Below are 21,866 nucleotides of genomic sequence, written 5' to 3' on the forward strand. Positions count from 1 at the left end.
TAATGTGATAACCTTTGATCAACCGGAAGTTCCTTAATTTCAAAATAAAAGCAGGGTTCTATTCAAACAGGAAGTAAGACCCTCGATCTAAAGACAGTACAAAAGTTAAAAAAAAAATTAAAATCCAAAATAATGGAATTTCACACATGCAGTTAAAAATCTGATAAATTGCAATGATCAATTCAGAGATTATATGTGATTTAAAAAACAAATCTTCCAGTTAAATTAATTCTGAAACATCAAATTGTACAAAAGGATAGATTGATATTTAACTGATGCGTGAGATACGATTTTAATTCAATTCCTTAAAACACTTTTAAAGACTCCTTTTAAAGCGACTTCATCATTTTTAATTTCCCGTTATTTTCTCTTTACATTTCAGCCCTTCTGATTTCTTTTTATTCCCTCATAACCTTCATTTCTCTTTCACTGCTCTTTGGGCTTTTATTTTCTATTCTCTGTTTTCACTGCTTCTATTGTTTGTGTTCATTTCACTGTTTTTATGTTTTTACTGCTTATTCATTTAATGCTTCATTTGTCTATTATCTTATTTCATAGCTTTTTCCCGTCTATAATGTTTCATCTCCTCTTATTGTTGTACTTCCTGTTGTTTTCATCTTGCCTTATTGTTGTACTTCCTGTTGTTTTCATCTCTTTTGATTACTCATATCTTCTCACACTTCTGGTCCTCCTGGTCTTAAAGTCTGTAGCTTGCTTTCTGCGTTGCTCTGATGATGTTTTGGGGTTTTTATGTTGGTTGGGTCTTGGTCTCGATTCTTTAGCGCTCAGAGTTATTTTTTTTGTACTTTGGGTTCTTTTGGGTTCTTCAGTGTTTTTATCTTTGATTCTGTTGTATGTCTCTGCACGTAGGTCAAAGCACTTTGTAAAATCGTGTTTTCAAAAGTGCTACACAGATAAATGTTTTATTTATATTATTAAATTATTATTATAAAACACTGATTCAAACAACAAGATGCAATCCTTCACAGTTTGATCTGATACGACACAATACAGTTCTACATGATACGAGATGATATACTGTAATATACTGTATTATTTGCTCCACGGTATTTTTTATTTGTTTTGAAATCAAACATGTTAACGACTATCACATACTCATCACATCCACAGATAACACATTCTGAAAATGTTCATACTGAAATCTGACTGAAGCCTAGAAATCGGGATCGTATTCTCTGAATTTGACCTTTGTTGAATTCTTCACTTTGTAGACTTTTTTTTTCGAAATGGTCTAAACTGGATTCAATGTTAAACCTGCTAGGTCACTTCTCTCTTGTTAAGCCTCTCTCTCCCTCTCTCTCTCCCTCTCTCTCTCTCTCTCTCTCTCTCTCTCTCTCTCTCTCTCTCTCTCTCTGCGTTTTTGTTTTGAATTCCACCCTTCCTCCCCCTCCCCCCGCTCTCCGTCTCTCTGCAGCCGCTGGAGCTGCTGTGGCACTCCCTGGACGAGTGGCTGGTGCTTATCTCCACAGAGCTGGACAGGAACAGGAAGAACCCATCCTCATCCTCCTCCAGCAGCGAGATCGCCTCCCTGCTCCTCAAACAGCGGGAGGCCGACCCCTCCGCCTCCGCCTCGGCGCCGAAGCTCCCGTCCCTGCTGGACCCTCAGATCGTCATGGAAACAGAGGTGTACCCCGACGGGGAGGACGTGATCTCCATGACGGCCAATCGTCTCAGTGCGGTGATCCAGGCCTTCTACATGTGCTGTTCCTGCCAGATGCCGCAGGGGTCAGATCTCATACTGTTTGGTTACCACGGCAACAAAAATAGAAGTAGTTGGCAAACAATAGTTGGGTGTTTTCTTGTGGTGTTTTTAGTTTTTCAAGGTTTATTTTTGTGCTTTTTAGGCGTTTATTAGAGAGACAGAAGAGTGGGTAGAGTCAGAAATCAGGCAGAGAGAAGGAACAGGTCGGACTCAAACCCGGGCCACCCTGGTGGAGCACTACAGCCTCCGTACATAGGGCGTGTGCGCTAACCAGTAGGCTAACGGCACCCCCACATTCTTGTTTTTAAATACCTTGTTTTTTAAGGAGGTGTAAGCACATCCAACTATCTCAAGGTTGACGAACGATTACTTAAAAAGAAAGAAATCCTGCACACTACTCCTGCTAAGTATCACCAATTAAGTAGAAAAATCACAACGTTTTGGTGCATCTGAACCTTTGTGAATTGTGTTCTCAAACAATTCCCCACCACCATGTTCTCAAGTAGTTATTTTAAGCAGATTTCTGCAAACTGTCTAGATTGCACAAATGCATCGGCAACATTTAATTACCAATGTATTGTAAGTGTTTCCAATGTATTTGTGCACTTTAGACCGCACGGCAGAGAACTAGTGGAGACGAAGGCCGAGCTTTTGTCTGGGCTAAAAAGTTGCACTTGAACGCACCGCAAAGACTACAGCCGACAGCCAACCACCACGTACGATCTGCTCATGTGTGAGAGAAAATAACTCTCCATGCCAGCAGGGGGCGGTAGTCCATTATTATGATACGAGAAGACCATTTTCACACCGCTGTCAGTGACCTCTCGTATTATAGGTCGCCTACGAATCAAGAATAATGTCTGATAAAAAGTAGAAAATGGCGCTGGTGTTGTCAGCTCTTGGTCTTTTAGTGGAAAAAGAAAAGAAGAGGAGGAGGAGACAGATAAGGAGAAACCACACTAATGGGTGAAAGCATGGATACTACAGAGCCATGCTCAAGGGGCTTTACTGAACCTGAGAGGAGAACCCGAGAGAAATGAAACCTCCCAACAGCCAATCAGAGAGATTCCTTCAGATCGAAAGGAACGATTAAAAAAGTGAAGATGTTGTCACTGTTGTCCGTATCTTCTCCTTCTCACTCGCTCCTCCTCTCTCTCTCTCTCTCTCTCTCTCCCCTCAGAATGACATCCCCTCGTTTTATCGAGTTCGTCTGCAATCACGACGAGGTGCTGAAGTGTTTTGTAACCAGGTGAGTCAGTGTGGCTCGGCGCCCATCCTTCAGCCTCCTCCTCACACACACAGAGCCCCAGAGACGGACTGACTATTGATCCACAAACTTCCCTCCACTTAGTTTGTTTCCACTTCTAACCTCTTTGTTCTCTCTCCCTTCCGCCTGTCTAGTTTCTCTTTTTTATCTCTGTGCCTTTCTCCGTTTCAGGAATCCAAAGATCATCTTTAACCACTTCCACTTCCTGCTGGAGTGTCCTGAGCTGATGTCACGTTTCATGCATATCATAAAGGGACAGGTAAGACACAAGGACATATTTAATTCAATGTGTTCAGGGACTTCATGTGGAAGTACCTGATGTGGAAACTTAATCGAGCTCGTGGTTTGCTCCATAACGTCTTTGTATAACATCTTCAGTATTTCAGAAACGCTGTGAGATCATAATTTTACATTTTGCACAATCTGAAGGATTGAACTGATTAGAAAAATCATGTCTGAAGACTAAAGTTTACTAAAACTTCATGTGCATTTCCAGTTCAGTGAATGCAACATCTGTGCTAAAATCCAAACTGTTTCAGTCTGAGAGAACAGAGCGGTCTGTGATCGATTAGTGGACAGTCTCTGGTTTGATTTTGGGGTCATGTATTCAGTCAGATAAAACGGTCAAGAGCTCAAAATTGTTGATTCTTTGATTTTCTTTTGATACCACATGTTTTCAAACGAGACAAACTCGACAATCAAAGATTCCCCAAACCTCCCTCAGCTCAGTGTGCACCATCGATCCTAGATAGATATCACACCCATTTCAAATCCTAACATTCAACTCTATAAGTCTAAATGATGGACCCTGCAGTGCGGCTAGTCTACCTAAATGATTGTGCCACAGATGGACAGAGGGGGCGCTTCCATTCTGAAATGATTAACTAGCCTTTTGGCATCAGTGAAGTCTGAAAACTTCACAGTCATCTTTTAACCCAAAGCTTGTTTGAGTGAAAGAGAGAGCTGTGACTAGATTGCACAAATATGTTGCAAATAATTATGTGCAATTTAGTAAGAGTGCAGGAGTGTGCCTTCAACTTATGGTAAAGAAAAAGAAGAAATTATTCAATATCGGGTACTAGAGCTCAGAATGTTTGGACGACTGACGATTAGATTTGTTTCTGATTCTTGGGGTCACGATTTGATTGAGAATCTATTTTTGATTCAAAAGGATTCATGATTCAAAGTTTATTTTTGAATTGGTCCTTCAGGATCTACTCCAGTCATCTGTGAGACTGACTGAACTTCTTGCTGCTCCATTTGGTATTCTACTGAGTTAAAGAGCTAGCATTAGCATTTAGCGGGGAGTGACTGATTAGCTAAAATGTTTTATATTTTTTGGAAGTTATGAGTCGATTTAAAATCTCAGAAGATAAGAATCTCGATTTTTACATAGATAGATTTTTCCCCACCTCTATCAAGTACACATGGTTTCTATTTTCCTTCAAATCCAGAACCGATATCGTTGATTTTTACTGGAATTGTATTGAAGTTTAATATTTTGGTAACACAGTCAAACTGAGACTCGACATGCATGAAAACTGAAACTGTTCTTTTGGCTGAGCAATCAAACCACAGTTATAATTCCAGTTAAATATTCTCGCTCTTTTTTTTTTCCCTCTCTAAGCGTATCCTGAGTCACTTCCTGCATATTTCAGCTCCCATAGTGAAAACGACCCTGCACTCCTCCTCCTCCTCCTCCTGAAGTCGTTACCTGCCTCCTCGTCCTCTGCTCCGACGGCTCCTTCACAGTCGTCCGTGTTTCTTTATGTTTGTGGACTTTTATGGAAACGACTTTGAAAGTCCTCCGTCTTTCTCCTCGGGATCATTTAACAAAGTTACAACCAACGGCGATAACACTTGTCTTAAGTTCCATTTACACGGCTTCATAAATTTTAAGTGCAGCTCGTGCGTTGTGCGCCCCGTCTCTGTCTCTCTCTCTCTCTCTCTCTCACTCGTCGCTCTTCACATTGGAGCTGCGGCGTTCGAGCCTCGTTACCTCGTGGATTATGGCTCGCCTGGGAGAAGGCCCGTGTTTTAATTACAGACTTTAACCTGTGAATTTGATTCCTTCTGCTGATTCGTCTCTCTGTACGCCCGCAGCCCCCGGGGGAGGAGGAGGAGGGGGAAGCGGTTCTCTCTCTCTCTCTTCCACGTTCATCCTTCACTCTACCTCCAACGCGCGCAGAACAAAGGCATATATTATGCAAATAGACCCCATGCCTCAGCTCGCTGTTACAGACGAGGGATTCTGCTCTGAAAGCTTTCCAAAGCCGTCTGTTGAAACGGAAAAAAAAACTCAGAGTGTGAGGAGTTGAAAGCACAAGTGAAGTGGTAATTAGTGGAGGGAAAGTGCTGCGCAGTGTGGGATGAAGTTCTTGTGTTTTTTTTGTTTTTTTTTACCTCCTCAGCCCTTCAAGGATCGCTGTGAGTGGTTCTACGAGCATCTGCTGGCCGGCCAGCCCGACTCCGACATGGTTCACCGTCCGGTCAACGAGAACGACATCCTGCTCATCCACAGAGGTACACAACATGTCGGGCAGCACCGCTCAATGCTCGCACTGCTCATCATGCGTGGAGAGAACATGATGTCAGAGTCCGGTCACACATGTACTTTACAGACAGATGTTGTGATCCTCTCTGAAAGCTTCAAATCCAAGCTGCTTCTTAAAGAGTGGAGTGGAAATAAAGTATTTAAAACCTTAGTTTTGTATACTTAGGGAGGCAGAAGCTCAGTCTGTAGAGAGGGTTGCCGGTTCAAGTCCCTGTGCAGGTCAACTCTGGAATTGGTCTAGTAGCTGGAGAGGTGCCGGGCAGTATTAATCTTGTCAATTAAATAAATGACGAAAATATTCGTTAGTCAACTGAGACGATGACGAGATGAAACTCCGCTATTTGACGATTTAATAAATGATATTACTTCATCATCTAATTGACGAAAATGTGACGAAACAAAAACTACATTACAAGTGAGGATTATCACTTGATAAAGAAGTGTTACACCCCCTCAGCTGTTCTAAAACCATTGTAAACCATAGCAGACTTCATCAAAGGTGTGTGTGTGTGTGTGGTGAGTGTAACAATGTGCAGCCTGGAGTCTGGAGCCTCTCGCCTGCAGGTCCGTGAAGCCCCGCCCCCTGGAGCTTCTGATAATGAAAATAAAAGCTTGCGTCTCATTTCGTCGACTAAAATGATGTGCAATTTTAGTCGGTGACTATTTGACTAAATTAAATCAATAACAAATGACTAATATCTGAATAAATATAAAATACATTTTCGTCAGGAGACTATGACTAAATTAGAAAATGGTGTGAAGATTAACACTGGTGCCTTCCTGAGCACTGCTGAGGTGCACTTGAGCAAGGCACAGAACCCCAAACAGCTCGGGTACTCCTTCATGTGCAGCCCCCCCCTCCCCCCTCCCCCCTCCCCCTCCTGTCCACAGGATCCTGTTTGTGCAACAACAGAGTGTAAAAGTAATTCCCCCTTGTGGGATTAATAAAGTTTATAAAAATGTTTACATAAGTAATCGGTACTTTGGCCTTGCTCCATTTGAAGACTTGTTGTATTTTATTTATTTATTTGTAAATTTATTTCATTCAAACAAACAATAAAGTTAAGAAAAACAAACAAACATAAAATCAAAAATTTTGAATGAAAAGGAGCAGAAAGAAGATTAATCTTATAATATCTGCCCCTCTTTCATAAAGCATTAATTAAAACAAAACACTTCTACCAGCACCGGGGGGGGGGGGGGGGGGGGGGTCTATAATGTTAACCCAACTCAAAGTTCTTGTTTTTGTCCCTGATTGTTATTCTAAGAGTGTAACAACATAACAGAAAGCGTCCCTGAACATTAATCCATCCCGAGCACTGAGCAACAATTAGCAAAGTTACAAGAACAAACTTCCTTTAAGAGGCAGAAACCTGGAGCAGAACCAAACTCATGATGAGCAGCTGAGACTGCTGAATGAGAGGGAGAGACACTAACAGAGCAACCTGTCCACCTAGCGTTTTTTCCGGGCAGAAAAGCGTTGTCTGTGTGCTCGAGGGTATTTACATGAAGTGTTTGTGCTCTGAGAAGAAAAGCGCTGCAAGTCTGTCCTGTCTCTATGACAACAGTTTGTTTACAAGAGATCGTTTATTTCCCGAGCAGACACGGAGCAAAGAGGATGTCGGTAGAAGACACGATCCATAGGAGGCTTAACTACAGGGAATATAGAGCACCCGTGACGTCAACAGCGCCTTTCTGAAAAATTGAAAGATTTTCAACTTGAGCGCTCAGAGCAGCCGCACAAAAACGGCAGAGCGCTAGGCTTTTCATCCAGACGGTTGCTTTCTGCTGTGAAACGTGTCTATTGTCTTACTATTTTGCTGTCTTTATTTTTTTATTTTTTACTGTGTTTTGGAGTTGTTGTCCTGACCTTGTCTGTTTGTTATGTGTATGTCACCAGTTTGTCACTCTATTGCATCTTATACAAAAAACAAGTGAAAAAAGACGCTGAGAAAAAAACGCTAAGTGGACACGGGGCCTAATATAGATTTATAGCTACAATGTCAGTAATAATGATAAAAGTCTGTGTAGTGTTAGCATTAACAGTTAAGTATGGAAACGTCCTGATCCTCCTAATATTACCATGAGCAACTGTAACAAGAAGCGAAGGATCCTTCAGGAGAGTGATACTAAGGATATATGTTCCTGTTTCTCTGTCAGACTCTATCTTCAGTAGCAGCTGTGAGATGGTTTCAAAGTCCACCAACGAGAAGCTCAAACAGGGCATCGCTGTCCGGTTCCACGGAGAGGAGGGCATGGTGGGTTCTGCATCCTGTGTCTCTGTGTCATTACATGAAGCTCCTTCAGTGTCACAGTTAATCCTCAGCTGTGATCCCGTGGTTGTTTTGTGTTTCAGGGTCAGGGTGTGGTGCGGGAGTGGTTCGACATCCTGTCCAATGAGATCATTAATCCTGACTACGGACTGTTCACGCAGTCAGCTGACGGTACGAGAAGTTCTCCTCAACGTCTGTGTGTGTGTGTGTGTGTGTGTGTGTGTGCGTGTGTGTGTGTGTGTGTGTGTTTTCAAAAATGCACAAAACTCCTAAAATTGTCTAGAAATCTGACATGTTTAAAAACTCAGTGTGTGTGTGTGTGTGTGATTTATCCACAGGCACCACTTTCCAGCCCAACAGTAACTCGTCAGTGAACCCGGACCACCTGAACTACTTCAGGTTTGCGGGTCAGATCCTGGGTCTGGCTCTGTATCACAGACAGCTGGTCAACATCTACTTCACCCGCTCCTTCTACAAACACATACTGGGTAAGAAGAACACACCTGACGACAGACGAGGGTTAGAGCAGTGTGAAGGTCTCAGGCCGGTCTCAGCAGACGTCTGTTCTCCAACGAGTCGAGGTTTCTGTCTGACCTGAAAGATGTAAAACGAAGTGTGCTTTGAATTATTATTTTGTTAATTCCGTATCACTCCGTATAAATCAGGACTGGAGCGGAAATATTAGCCTATGTCACAAGAACATCTCTGCTTTCATTAAATTAAAGGTGACATATTCTCCTCCTTTTCAAAAAGTGTAAATAAGTGTCAGAGCTCCTCAAAACATGTGTGTGAAGTTTCTTGTTCTAAATCCACTCTGATCCTGTATTTGATCATGTCTATAAACCCCTCTATTTCAGCCCTGCTCAGAACAGGCTGTTTCTGTGTCTGTACCTTTAAATATGTAAATGAGCTGTGTCTGACCACGCCCCCTCTCTGGAAGGGCTCAGGCTTTCTCGCTCAAACAGGGCAGAACAAACACCTAGCTGTGGGAGTGTCACCCACCTGGGGGAGGGGCTACTGCCCTTTGTGATGTCATGAAGGGAAAATCTCCAAACGGCCTGTTTAAGAACACATTTACTGAAAAGTGGAGCAGGCAGAAGACGGAGAGGATGGACTTTTCTCATCATTGGGGGGGTTTGTAGATGGACTAGAGACACATGTTAGAGTTAGAGGAACATGGTGAAGTGGATTTTAGATAATATGTGACCTTTAAGAAAAAAAACGGGAACTATTTTAGTCAAGAAATAATCCACCCCTCACTGAAAAACGACTTTACTGTGTCAGGCTCTTCCATGATCGTGATAGGGTATATGAAACTAACTCCTCCCCCTTCATGTGACCACGCTCACACTCGGTTTGCGTATGTGTGTGTGTGTGTTCTCCAGGTATCCCAGTGAACTACCAGGACGTGGCGTCCATCGATCCGGAGTACGCCAAGAACCTGCAGTGGATCCTGGACAACGACATCAGCGACCTGGGCCTGGAGCTCACCTTCTCCGTGGAGACGGACGTGTTCGGGGCGATGGCGGAAGTCCCGCTCAAACCCGGAGGAACGAGCATCCTGGTAACCCAGGACAACAAGGTGAGTCGCTAAAGGACACGGTCAGAGGTGTGACTGGACCTTTACTCTAAGCCGTGTCACAGAGCCTCTATATGACATCATAAACGTCACCAAGTCCTTTAAAGTTGAATTTATTTAAAAGTAACTGAACACTTACTGTAGATTTTATCTGTTAAAAGTCAGACGAGAACTTAAAGTTGTCTCTACAGATTAAAGTTTGGAGTTTTTTTTGTGTCTGAAGGTGTCGTTAATGAGCGGCTGAAGTTCCCCTGCGGTGTTTTTCCTCCAGTTCGTCTCCTGTGAGCGATTGATTTTTTCTCCTGCAGCCTGGAAGCTCCTAATTAGAGCGTGCAGTACCAGCGCCGACCTGCAGAGGGCACTGTTATCTAAGGCATGCAGAGAGACAGGCTGTGGATGAGCTCTGACTCCTTCTCCTGTTTTATCATCTGTCTCGTGTGCGTGTGCATGTGCGCCTGTGTGTGTGTGTGTGCGTGCGTGTGTGTGCGCGTGTGTGTGCGTGTGTGCGTGCGTGTGTGTGTGTGTGTGTGTGTGTGTGTGTGTGTGTGCGTGCGTGCGTCAGGCGGAGTACGTCCAGCTGGTGACAGAGCTGAGGATGACTCGAGCCATCCAGCCTCAGATCAACGCCTTCCTGCAGGGTTTCCACACCTTCATCCCCCCCTCGCTCATCCAGCTCTTCGATGAGTACGAACTGGTGAGACTTCCTCCTCTTCCTCCTCTCCTTTTCCTCTTCCTTTTCCCTCTCCCCTACCTCACCCCATACTTTCAGACCTTCCTCCTACTCATTTTCTTCCTCTAAGTTTTCCCCTTCTTCTTCTTTCTCCTCTTCATTCACCTCCTCCTCCTCTTTCTTTTCTTCATCCTCCTCATATTCCTCTTCCACCTTCTCTCCCCCCTCCTCCACTTACTCGTGTCCTCCTTCCCTCTGCTTTCTTTTTCTTTCTCCCCCTCCTCCTGTTCCTCTTCTACGTCTTCCTCCTCTTCCTCAGCCTTTTCCTCTACCTCCTCCTCATCTTCCTTGTCCTTCTTTTTCCTCTTTTGCCACCTTCTCCTCCCCCTTTCCTCCTGCTTCCTCTTCTTCCTCCTCCTATTTGACCTTCTCTTCCTCCTCCTTGTCTAATCTGTTGTCCTCATACTCCCCTCTCTCCCTCCTCCTCCCTTCTTCCTCCCTTTCTTCCTCCTCTTCTCCCTGAAGCTCCCTTTACTCCTCCTATTCTTCTTACTCTTCCACCTTTTTTATTTCTTCCTCCGCTTTTTCCTTCTCCTGATTTCCCTCTTCTTCCTCCTTCAACTTCTTCCTTTCCTCTTCCTCCTCATTTTAATTTTCCTTCTCCTTTCTTTCTCCTCTTCTTCTTTTGCCACTTTCTCCTTCTCCTCCACCTCATTTTTCTCCTCATCCTTCTTCCTATACTTTTCCTTTCTTCCTCTTTTGCCACTTTTTCCTCCCACTTTCCTCTTTGACCCTTCTTCTCTTCCTCCTCCTCGTCTAATCTGTTGCCCTCTCCTCTTTGCCCCGCCCCCTCTGATCTGATTCGGCTGATTGATTAGCCTTGTTTTGCTGGGGGGTTGGGTTGACCTTGAAGCCCCTCCCTCTTGTCTGACTCCATTAGAGTTTTTTCTTTCCGTGTGTGTCGGCAGATTTGCGCCCTCGCTGTCGGGAGGATCGATAGATAGCATGATGATTATCCCGTCCTGGATTTGTTGGACATGTCTCGGTCATTCTGTCATTGCAGCTCGACACAGCTGTTCGACTCGGATCAGCTGCAGTCAGCAGAGTGACACCCTGAAGGATAAAGAGGAGGAGAAAGATTTCAGATTTCACTGTCAAAGACCCTCGTTTCAAATCAAACCGATAGCTCCTAACATGTTTGATGTGCGGGGAACAGCTCGGGGTATAGGCGATAAAACTGTTACATCATTGGAGACACTTTTTACCCAATGAAGGATTGAAGACAGTTGATGAATTCTTGGAGCCTAAATATAAAAACAAACACTTTGAAACATTAACCACACCCGACAAAACCTTTGGATAAAACGAGTTAAAGAGATACTTCACCCGTTGAAACATGAATCTGTATTGACATTGGGTCATTTATGTAGAAATGTGAAATACATTTTGAAGTTGGTGCCTTCTTGGCTGAGAAAAGGCAGAAAGTGTCTTTTTGGCTCATGTGGATGAAAGACACCAAATCCCAGAATGCACAGCACCACAGGCCACTCCCACTAAGGTCCGAATGAGAATCAGAAATACTTTATTAATCCCAGAGGGAAATTCGATCGATACAGTTTCTCCAAAATATACAATATAGCAGAAGAAATATAGAAATAAAAACATTTACAGACATGTTTACTTCAACACATGAGGACGTTTCCTCAACTGATTCAGAGATTTCTTCCAGAGTTGATCTTGGAAAATCCTGTCAGAAAACAGACTCTATGTCTGAGTCCATAGACAAACAGTGAGAGCACCGACACTACCAGCTCGAGCCGGTTTCTAATGATACAAAACTTAATGCAAATGGGTGAAGTATCCCTTTAAACACAACATGCAGCACAGTAATGATTTAATCCTGTATTCATGATCTTGCGTGCGTGCGTGCGTGCGTGCGTGCGTGCGTGCGTGCGTGCGTGCGTGCGTGCGTGCGTGCGTGCGTGCGTGCGTGCGTGCGCGGGGACCGGGACACCGCAGATTCACTCGTTGTGGATTCAAATGAATGTTGTTAAGGCGTAATGAAGGCGGAGCTTCTATATGGTGCTGTTGTGAAATGCCACTATGGGAAGTGTTTTTGATGGAGTTGCTGTGTTTTTGTTTAAGTTGATCGTAAGTCACGGTCATTCTCAAAGCAGGCCCAGGACTGTGTGCAGCGTTTTTGTTTACCCGCACTGCGCCCCCCTGTCATAACTCTTGGCCCCCCCCAATAAAAATGACAAGAGAACCTTTTGGAAACTGAGGAGGTTAGGATGTCTTTACAAACTTGTCGTTTTTTTTTATATAATTTATCATTTAGAAAAAGGTCAAACATAACATGAGGATCGTCCCACTGACTTTGGAACAAAGAAGGAAAAATTAAATCTAATTAAAAAAAAATGTAAATCCTCTTTAATTGCCATGACAACAGAATTATCCAGTATGGAGATGGAAGCAATGAACTCAGAACTTTTTAGGAATAAACAGGTACAAACTATGTGAAGCTACATGAAGACGAGCGCCGCTTTTGGATTTTAAATGTAAGAAAGAAAAAAAAGAGAGAGCAGGGATATCAGATCAGTATTCAGAGGACAGGTTCTCTGAGTTTAGGTTCGTGAATCATTATCGTTTTGGGGGAAAAGTGTCTGATCTGTGTATGTTTCAGAATAAACGCGTGGGAAAGGTCGATCCTAAGATGACTTATTTATCAAACCAGAGGTGGACGGGGGTCGGTTTGTTGAGAGGAAAACAGATGCTGCGACTCGTTTCAACATGTTTTATGCTGGAGTATGTCTTCATGCTGTTTGTGTGTGTGTGTGTGTGTGTCTGTGTGTGTGTCTGTGTGTGTCTGTGTGTGTCTGTGTGTGTGTGTGTGTGTGTGTGTGTGTGTGTGTGTGTCTGTGTGTGTCTGTGTGTGTCTGTGTGTGTCTGTGTGTGTGTGTGTGTGTGTGTGTGTGTGTGTGTGTGTGTGTGTGTGTCTGTGTGCGTGCGTGTGTGTGTGTCTGTGTGTGTCTGTGTGTGTCTGTGTGTGTGTGTGTGTGTGTCTGTGTGTGTGTGTGTGTGTCTGTGTGTGTGTCTGTGTGTGTCTGTGTGTGTCTGTGTGTGTCTGTGTGTGTGTCTGTGTGTCTGTGTGTGTGTGTGTCTGTGTGTGTCTGTGTGTGTCTGTGTGTGTCTGTGTGTGTCTGTGTCTGTGTGTGTCTGTGTGCATGTGTCTGTGTGTGTCTGTGTCTGTGTGTGTGTGTGTGTGTGTGTGTGTGTCTGTGTGTGTGTCTGTGTGTGTGTCTGTGTGTGTCTGTGTGTGTCTGTGTGTGTGTGTGTGTGTGTGTGTGTCTGTGTGTGTCTGTGTGTGTCTGTGTGTGTCTGTGTGTGTCTGTGTGTGTGTGTGTGTGTGTGTGTGTGTGTGTCTGTGTGTGTGTGTGTCTGTGTGCGTGCGTGTGTGTGTGTCTGTGTGTGTCTGTGTGTGTCTGTGTGTGTGTGTCTGTGTGTGTGTGTGTGTGTCTGTGTGTGTGTCTGTGTGTGTCTGTGTGTGTCTGTGTGTGTGTCTGTGTGTCTGTGTGTGTGTGTGTCTGTGTGTGTCTGTGTGTGTCTGTGTGTGTCTGTGTGTGTGTGTGTCTGTGTGTGTGTGTCTGTGTCTGTGTGTGTGTGTGTCTGTGTGTGTCTGTGTGTGTCTGTGTGTGTCTGTGTGTGTGTGCGCAGGAGCTCCTGCTGTCGGGGATGCCAGAGATCGATGTGCAGGATTGGTGCAGGAACACCGAGTACACCAGCGGCTACGACCGAGAGGAGCCGGTCATCCAGGTGAGATGTTCACCTGTCCGCCTGCTTGTGACTCACTTTCATATCTGGGTTTTTTCAAATCTTTGGTGTGGGTTGTTACCAGATGACAACCTTCTTTTTTCCTATTGATGATAAACTTTTTTAATGTCAGACAATAAAGACAAACAGTTGGCTCGTAACTTCGGCACCCAGAGATCCGTATTATTTATATCATAAGAGATTCTGTTTGTCATCAAACCGTCTGACAGAAGGTAAAATATGATGTCAGCTGTTTCTTTGGTCATTATGTTTAAGAGCCAGATTTTCCCACAAGGTTCATTTTTACACTTTATGTGACATTGGCCTTAAAGGACCAATCAGTGAGATATCTACTGAGCTTACTATCTGATCATTAAGGAAACATGCTATGTTGAAGTGCTGGCTTCTCTGACAACAATGCAGCAGCCAGTATGTCCTCCTTCTAACTTTAGATTCTGCTCCTGAATGCTCTGGATTTGTTTGGACCAGAGAAGGTAGGAGCTTTTAAGGCGCCCCTCCCACACGGCCGTTTTGGACGCCCCTCGGTTTGCCAGATATGAGGGCAGTTATCAGGTCAAACCAACAAGAGAAGTGGTTCAGATAGAAGTGATTGTACCCGACCTAAAAAGCCTCTGCATGTTTCTAATAAGCTCCACGAGCAGAAACGTGCTCAAACTAGGATCAATATTGGAGATGCTTTTGAAAAATGGAGAGAGGACTGTGTGAACAGCCAGGTCAGGAGAATATCCGATATTTTCAGGAGTGCATATGTGAAAACGGCTTAAGATCCAAAAATAAATAAAAAAATTGGGCCTTTATTTTAAAATATGATGAGTAAAAATGTCAGTGTACTTTCCTTCTTCATGTGTTGATGTTTTTCCTGCTCGCTCGTCAACACTTGAAGGAAATCGTTTGATTCCTGCACAGAATTTTTTGGAGCATCATTTCACTTTTTGGACACATTGATAAAAAAAATCAAACAAAACATGCGGCCTCTGTGTTCGATGATCTGATTGGATGTCCAGACTTTAAACAGAAAGATGTGGGCGTGATGTTTCAGAAGCTGGTCTCTCTGCTCGCCTCGTCCCTTATTGGTCTGTGTTTTTCCTCCCGCAGTGGTTCTGGGAGGTGGTGAAGAGCCTGACTCAGGAGGAGCGGGTCCTCATGCTGCAGTTTGTCACTGGAAGGTTTGTTCTGCTGGACGTCCTCTCTGCTTCTTCACAGAGTTTAAATAAAAGTAAAGATAGTAAAGGTTTTCCTTTCTGCATCAGTTCCAGGGTTCCTCACGGGGGCTTCGCTTTCCTGATGGGGGGCAGCGGTTTACAGAAGTTCACAGTCGCCGCCGTGCCGTTCTCCTCCAACCTGCTGCCTACCTCCAGCACCTGGTAACCACGGTTTCTATTAATGAGGTCACAAATCATTCCGTCACACAGGAGTCTGCTCTTTATTTGTGTTTTTTTTAGATTTGTATTATTTTAATCCTCTGTTTTTTGACTTGGTGGTCAGTTTTCTTTTTCTCAACTTGTTTGAGGCTGCTCCTGAATTCTTCCCCGAGTCGCTCGTTCATATTACCTGCTGCACTTAAGCAACTCACCCAGAACACATCAGGAAACATTTTCAGCAGTTTTCTGTGAAAACAACAAAAGATATCTGGGATGTTTTTTTTCAGCTTATAACAAAAAAAAACATTTTCTCGGTTGTTTTCTAAAAATAAATAACGATTTTAATTAATTTTATATCATTTGGGTCCGACCGGTTGTGAATTTCCAGAGAAAATGTGCACCCTCTACAAAACAAAACACCTGGGTTTGATGTTTACATCCTTTTAAAATGTATCTTAAAGGACAGAAAATGTGCACCATGTTCCCTGATTTGTTTCCTTAAATATGAATTTCATAATTTATTTTTTGTGTTTTATTTCTGGGCCTTTTTGACTTCATAAGATAGGACAGATGAAGAGAGACAGGTGTTGGGAGGAGAGGGGGGGATGACGAGGTTGGATTCAAACCAACAGGCGCTGCGATGAGGACTACAATCTCTGTACATGGGGCGTGACGTGAACACTAGGCTATCAGCGCTCCTGGATTGAATAATTTCTGATAAGATAAATTTATCATCACTTCAGAGCATTTTCAGGACGTTTGGATTCAGTGCTGCCAAATTATTTACTATTGGAGAGAGAAATTCTCCTTTCCAAAAGAGAGAAACACAACCTAAAGAGTCAATTATTAAGAAGGAAATAAACATCAAGGTGTTTGAACTCAGATGTTGAATATGATCCAAAAAAATCTGCAGAGAAGTCCGGGAGCTTGAGTTCAGAAAATAATGGAGTTTCTGAAAAATGGATCCATGGTGCTGATCGAACCCTGAATCCATTTTCCTACATTTTTTGAGTACATCGAACTCTTCTCTTCCTTAAACTTAAAGGAGACTCTTGAACTGAGTGTGACTAAAGCAGACTGAAGAGTGCTGCCAACGTTTACAGTTTTTACTCTTTAACTCAAGAATTAACTGAATAAATAGACCAACGCAGAGACTATAGGAGTCACTCTGCTGTGTTAGAGAGTGAGTTAATGACCACTAGGGGGCAGTGTGTTGCTTCAGGTGTGGGAGAGGTCTCTGCATGACGGGGTCTGCAACAGGTGGTCCATCTCTCTGCAGGTCTTCCTCCCTGACTCTGTCCTCTTCCTCTCTCTCCTCCCCTGCAGCATCAACATGCTGAAACTCCCTGAGTACCCGAGCCAGGAGGTCCTCAGAGACCGGCTGCTGGTGGCGCTGCATTGTGGGAGTTACGGGTACACCATGGCGTGATGGCCGCCATCCACTTCCTGCTGCACACACTGTTTCTCTGCTGCTGCTTCTGCTGGACGAAGAAGGGAAATCCAGGTTCTTCTTTTTACGAGCTGCTGGATGGAGAGGGACAACAGACTGAATGAGACCAGGACCTGGATCTCACCTCGTACCTGTGCCAAAACTTCTGTTTGATTGATTGAAGCTGGTATCTGGTAATATATGCAAAAAAAAAAAAAAAAAAAAAAAGTTTTCATGCATTTAATTATTACAAATCAGCATTTATAGCATAGATCCTGTTTGGATAACTGAATGTAGATGACGATCGATTACCTGGATTAAAAACAGAATCATTTATTATCAATCTAAAGGCATCATATCCATGTCGTAGATTTGCAGGTTTCTTTAAGGTGTCGTCATCAGACCGACATAAAAAAAAGATCAAAGTTGACGCTGCTTTTGCCTCAATTTAAAAAAACATTTTCACTATTTTTGAAACACAGCGCCCGACTTTGACATATTTTAAAGTCTTGATGACTAAAAGGCAGAAAAGATCTTTGGTGGTCTCCAGTAGATTTCTGCAGCCTGCAGCAGTGAAACAGGCTGTGAGGGCTGCAACGTAATGCCTCATCAATCAAAAGGGAGTCCACTAAAAGTTCTGTTTTTTTGTCCCTGACAGGCTCAGATTGTTTTTCTGAGTGTCTGAGAACATCACAGAAATGGAAGATGGCTTTACTCTCTTCAGAGACACCAGACTCTGTTCACAACATCAGTCCTTTCACCTCACAGAAAACAGGACTGATCTGATTCACTGCTGCCTCCATCACTTAGTTTGTTTCTCTCTGTAAACTTGTCGGACACTTGAAAGCTGTTTTCACTCAAACACTCCTAAAAAAAATCTCTAGAGCCTTTTGGTCCTGAAGATATATTTTTTATATCTAGTAATACTTTTACAATTCGGGCTGCACGATATTAGAAAGACTCAGATTGCGATATCTTTTCTTCCTGCAATATTTGTTAGCATTTAAAAAGAGTCTATACGATGCTATAATGAGAATATCTGTCTTTATATCAATGCTACGTGTAGTTGGAACAGAATCTCAATGTGAACTAAAGAGAGGAGAAGAACAGGAAACATAATGCAGCAGGTTCATTAGAGCACAGAGATCGTAGCGGTGGCGTGCAGACAGTCATAGGATAGAAACGTCACCACCCCCTCCTATTGGCTCGAGGTGAATTCTCCTGATAATATCCTGCTGTGTTCTCACATCAGTTCACTCTGACTTTCTGCTGAAACGATACTAGTGGTCTGTCAGGAGAAACTCAGGGTGAAGTCTAGGTGAAAAACTCAGCTGTTTGTGTTCACACATGCAGCTCCTTCTGGAAATATCAGGAGTTTTTAGGAGTTTTCTTCAAGTGTGAAAGCCCTATGCGTAAAGAGAATCGGACCAGAATTAAAAAAAAAAAAGCACAATATGCTCTCACATTTTTCAATATTTCAATAACAAAAGGAAGAGCTTATAAACGTCATCACCCACGCCCAATTTTCTTGAATATTTTCTTCTGCTTTCTCACATCAGCTCATCCGACTTCACGCAGAAATTTAGGAAAACGGCCGGTGTAAAGTCGGGGGTGAAAACATTACCGTGTGGGAAATGTTCAGGAGTTTATGTGTTTGTGTGAGAATGAGAATCTGATCCAGTCAGTGACAAATATACGACACTTTTGGTGGACAGACGTTATCTGTGGTATCTGCCTCAAAGGATTACTTCACAGTCTGTTTCACTGCTGCAGGCTGAAGGATCTACTGGAACACATTCTGTACCTGTTAGTCCTCAAGGTCGTCAAATATGTAAAATAAGGGCTGTAGTTAGATGTAAAAGTCCTTTAAAGCTTGAAGACTTTTTTTTCTGTCTTTCTGTTTCACACCGCCCGTCTTTAATCCGATAGTCCTCACCGTCATCACACGTTCTCATGCCAATATGTTCCCATTTTTCTTATTTTAAAGACTAAAATGTTTTTCTTTAAATGAGCAATCCGTTTAAAGGTTGGCCTTTTGGCTGTCGCCATTTTGTTTTTTTGCCTGAGCCAGAAGTGACATAGTCTCATATTTGGTCGACAGGGTGGGGCTTAGGAGAAGCGAGTAGATTAGAAACTCAAATATCAAAGAGGATGGTATTTTTGGCTGGCAACAAAAAGGATTCAACCTCAATATCATCGCAGAAAATGTATCACAAACACTTCAGAGTATCTTTAGGTTGAAGTATGGATTCAAATCTTGTGAGTTTGTCTCCTTTAAGAAAGAAATCAGTGTTTCCATGCCAAATATCAGCCCTGTGTTTGTGTGTGAATTAAGTTATTAACAGCATAAAGACAGTTATTAAAACATCTGGATGAAATACTAGATTAATCATCAACAAAGTCTTCATTTTGATAGTGAAGTAAAAATGTTGTGATCGAAGTTTAAAGTATAAACGTCGAGAATGAAAACTTAAAGGCTTTATATGTGATTTTTCACACTTAAATATAATATAAATCAAGTATCTCCTCTGAAAATAACTCTGTGAGTCATGACTGTCTACAATGGGTGTAACACCCGAGTCCCACTGTCTGTGATGTTTTCAGAGTTTTCAGAGTCCTATCTTCACTTTGTTTACATCGCCCGGACGGTCGGCTGACTCCTCCCCTCGTGTATAAAAGTTGTTTAATTGAGGGACTAGAGAAAAGAAGAATAACATACTGTACTCACTGCTTAACTGTGTTTCTAGATCACGCTCATTTCAGGTAAATTTACATGCAGTGTGAAGATACCAGCATAATAAAGATCGCTAGCATTAGCATGCTAACACAACAATGCAGCGCGAGTTGTTTTGGTTTCATGCTGGTGCTCAAGGGCGACATCTGCTGGATCAAAAAATCATATATGAAGCCTTTAAAGCTCCTGTGAGTAGTTTTTGGCAGGTTCTGAAACACACTGAAATGACTACTGATGCCTTTATATGACTTTAGAAAAGCAAACGACCTCCATCAGCGAGGAGAATCATTATCTCTACTGAGTTATTTGTAAAGACTGTAACGGCGCCGCCGGGTTCACGCTGCAAAAAAAAACGTAATTTATATTCTCCACAGCAAATGAGATGAGATAAACAGGTTGAGATATTTAGTAACATGAGGAGGTCAAGATCAGTAAAGAGATATTATCCACTTTGTCCACAGGGGGCGCCAAAATCCACACAAACTGAAAGTTCCTCACAGTTAAATGTTTGTGGTAAATTCAAAGTGTAAATTATTTAGTCTCAATTTTAAGAAGACATAACAAGTAAATCACATTTTTATATTCTTCAAGTTTAACTTCATTCTCAATATTTTAATTCATTCTTAAATCATTTTTTTTTATTCTTAAGACTTGATTCTCAAATTCACATTTTAGAAGATTTGGCCTTTTTGAATGAAGATTTGGATTTTTTTTCTTGCACCTTTTTTTTTTCGTTTACAGTTCTGATGAAGTTTATGAACCTTTTAAAAGACAACCAGGTTATTATTTCTTGACACTTTATGGATCTGGCCTGATCTTCACCTTAGATTGATAGAGATTTTGTAAAACAGAAACCTACAGATGAATAACGACGCTTATTGGTCGAGCCGTTTTTTGTGTCATTCGTCCGCATGAACACTTCATCGCTGTGACATTAAGTGCACGTGTCATTCTGACTGTTGTTCGACGGTCTTTGTCGTTTTTGTTCGGTGTGATTTGCTGGTATCTGCGTCCGTGCTTCATGAATGAATATCAATCTTCGGTTCTGTTTTTTTCTGTTTTGTCGACTTTCAGAAGAAGAAGCCGTAAAAACAAATGTTTGGCAAGAAAAAAAAAACCTTGAGAAGCTGGGATGTTTTTTTTTCTGATTTGTATATTTTTGCCTCCAAAAGCATGCTGGACATTTCCTTTCTTCTAAGAGGTGCAGGGACCCTGTGTTGTTTTTTTAAAAAGTGAGTGTACATATTGATTTCACATTATCTATCAGTATTGTTTTCAATCCTTTGACTGAAATGCTTTTGTAAACTGAATGGAGCCTTTATACATGAATCTGTAAATGTCTTCAGTATCAAATGACGTATTTTACCATGAATATATTTGTTGTGCTTCAAGATTTTATCCAATAAAAACTCGTTTTTGACACTTTGGTGGCTCTTTGGTGACATCAGGAGAAACGCATCTTATTGTAGTTCTGTGATTTAAAAAAAGAGAAAGAACAGCTGATATGTAGCTCTTGAGTGTGTGTGTGTGTGTTTGCCGTGGTAGACATATGCGTCCGCAGCATGAGTGCCGTGTTGGGTCACCAGTTAGGAGCAGCAGGTCTTCTGGTGTTAAATGGCCCCTGACCAGCTCTCGGTGAGTGGAGCAGCTGCTGCAGGTCCGTGCTGACATCACATTACTCTGACTGAACCTCTGTCTGCTCCTCGCTGCTGCAGCTTCACATCAGGAACACAGTCACAGGAACAGAACTGATATCACTAATAATACCAGGAAACTACAACATACTACTATTGACTGCACTATGTGCTGTATACTGTTATATATACTGTATATATTTATATATATATGGCAAGCCGTTCAGAAAATTAATATATTAAATGAAACTTTGGAGAATTGAAATCAGCTTCAATTCCATATATTCAGTTTCATTTAATATATTAATTTCCTGAACGGCTTGCCATATATATATAAGCTGAGATATTTTTATATACATAACCGTAGAAACTTAATTATATCAAATCTATTCGTTTTATTTCCCACTCGGTGTGTAATCACTCGTGTTGTTTACTCTTTGTGTTGTTGTTGTTTGTGTTCTGCTCTTCCTGCAAACCCCCGTCTCTCCTCCTTCTTCCCCTGCAGCACCTGGTCCCCATGGCAACGCCTTCCCCTCACAGATAATGGAGCTCACTCTTCTTTAAAAAGCAGGATGTTCGCCATGGCAACAAATTCCTCACAACATTAGTCACCATGGTGACTGCTCAATAAAATCTTCCTGTGTCCTGCTGACAGGCCGGCACCACACATCAGTCGACTCTGAGATTTCCTACTGACAGTGAAGCACTCTTTTATTGATCTGTCAGCTATCAGTCCATTCGTCTGCGGCGTTCATTGTATCACTTTAATTCTCATGTTTTCTCTTTTATAAAGACATCAGGAGGTCATGCT

At 42.5% G+C, this 21,866-nt stretch overlaps 1 protein-coding gene across 2 annotated transcripts in view; it reads left to right on the forward strand.

Annotated features, from left to right (window-relative positions):
- hace1 (HECT domain and ankyrin repeat containing E3 ubiquitin protein ligase 1) overlaps positions 1-20,843 on the forward strand; it is a 33,687-nt gene extending 12,844 nt beyond the window's left edge. For both annotated transcript variants that reach the window (XM_029282185.2, XM_065957845.1), the window contains 13 exons: positions 1,436-1,746; positions 2,904-2,972; positions 3,162-3,249; positions 5,402-5,513; positions 7,705-7,802; positions 7,901-7,988; positions 8,156-8,305; positions 9,203-9,399; positions 9,959-10,090; positions 13,781-13,879; positions 14,993-15,063; positions 15,148-15,261; positions 16,585-20,843. In XM_029282185.2, coding sequence (XP_029138018.2) covers positions 1,436-1,746; positions 2,904-2,972; positions 3,162-3,249; positions 5,402-5,513; positions 7,705-7,802; positions 7,901-7,988; positions 8,156-8,305; positions 9,203-9,399; positions 9,959-10,090; positions 13,781-13,879; positions 14,993-15,063; positions 15,148-15,261; positions 16,585-16,687 — 1,632 coding nt within the window. In that variant the 3' untranslated portion in view covers positions 16,688-20,843. The remainder of the gene's footprint in view (positions 1-1,435; positions 1,747-2,903; positions 2,973-3,161; positions 3,250-5,401; positions 5,514-7,704; positions 7,803-7,900; positions 7,989-8,155; positions 8,306-9,202; positions 9,400-9,958; positions 10,091-13,780; positions 13,880-14,992; positions 15,064-15,147; positions 15,262-16,584) is intronic.
- The last annotated feature ends 1,023 nt before the right edge of the window (positions 20,844-21,866 follow it).

This window comes from Labrus bergylta, chromosome 8, assembly GCF_963930695.1.
Source record: "Labrus bergylta chromosome 8, fLabBer1.1, whole genome shotgun sequence".
NCBI lineage: Eukaryota > Metazoa > Chordata > Actinopteri > Labriformes > Labridae > Labrus > Labrus bergylta.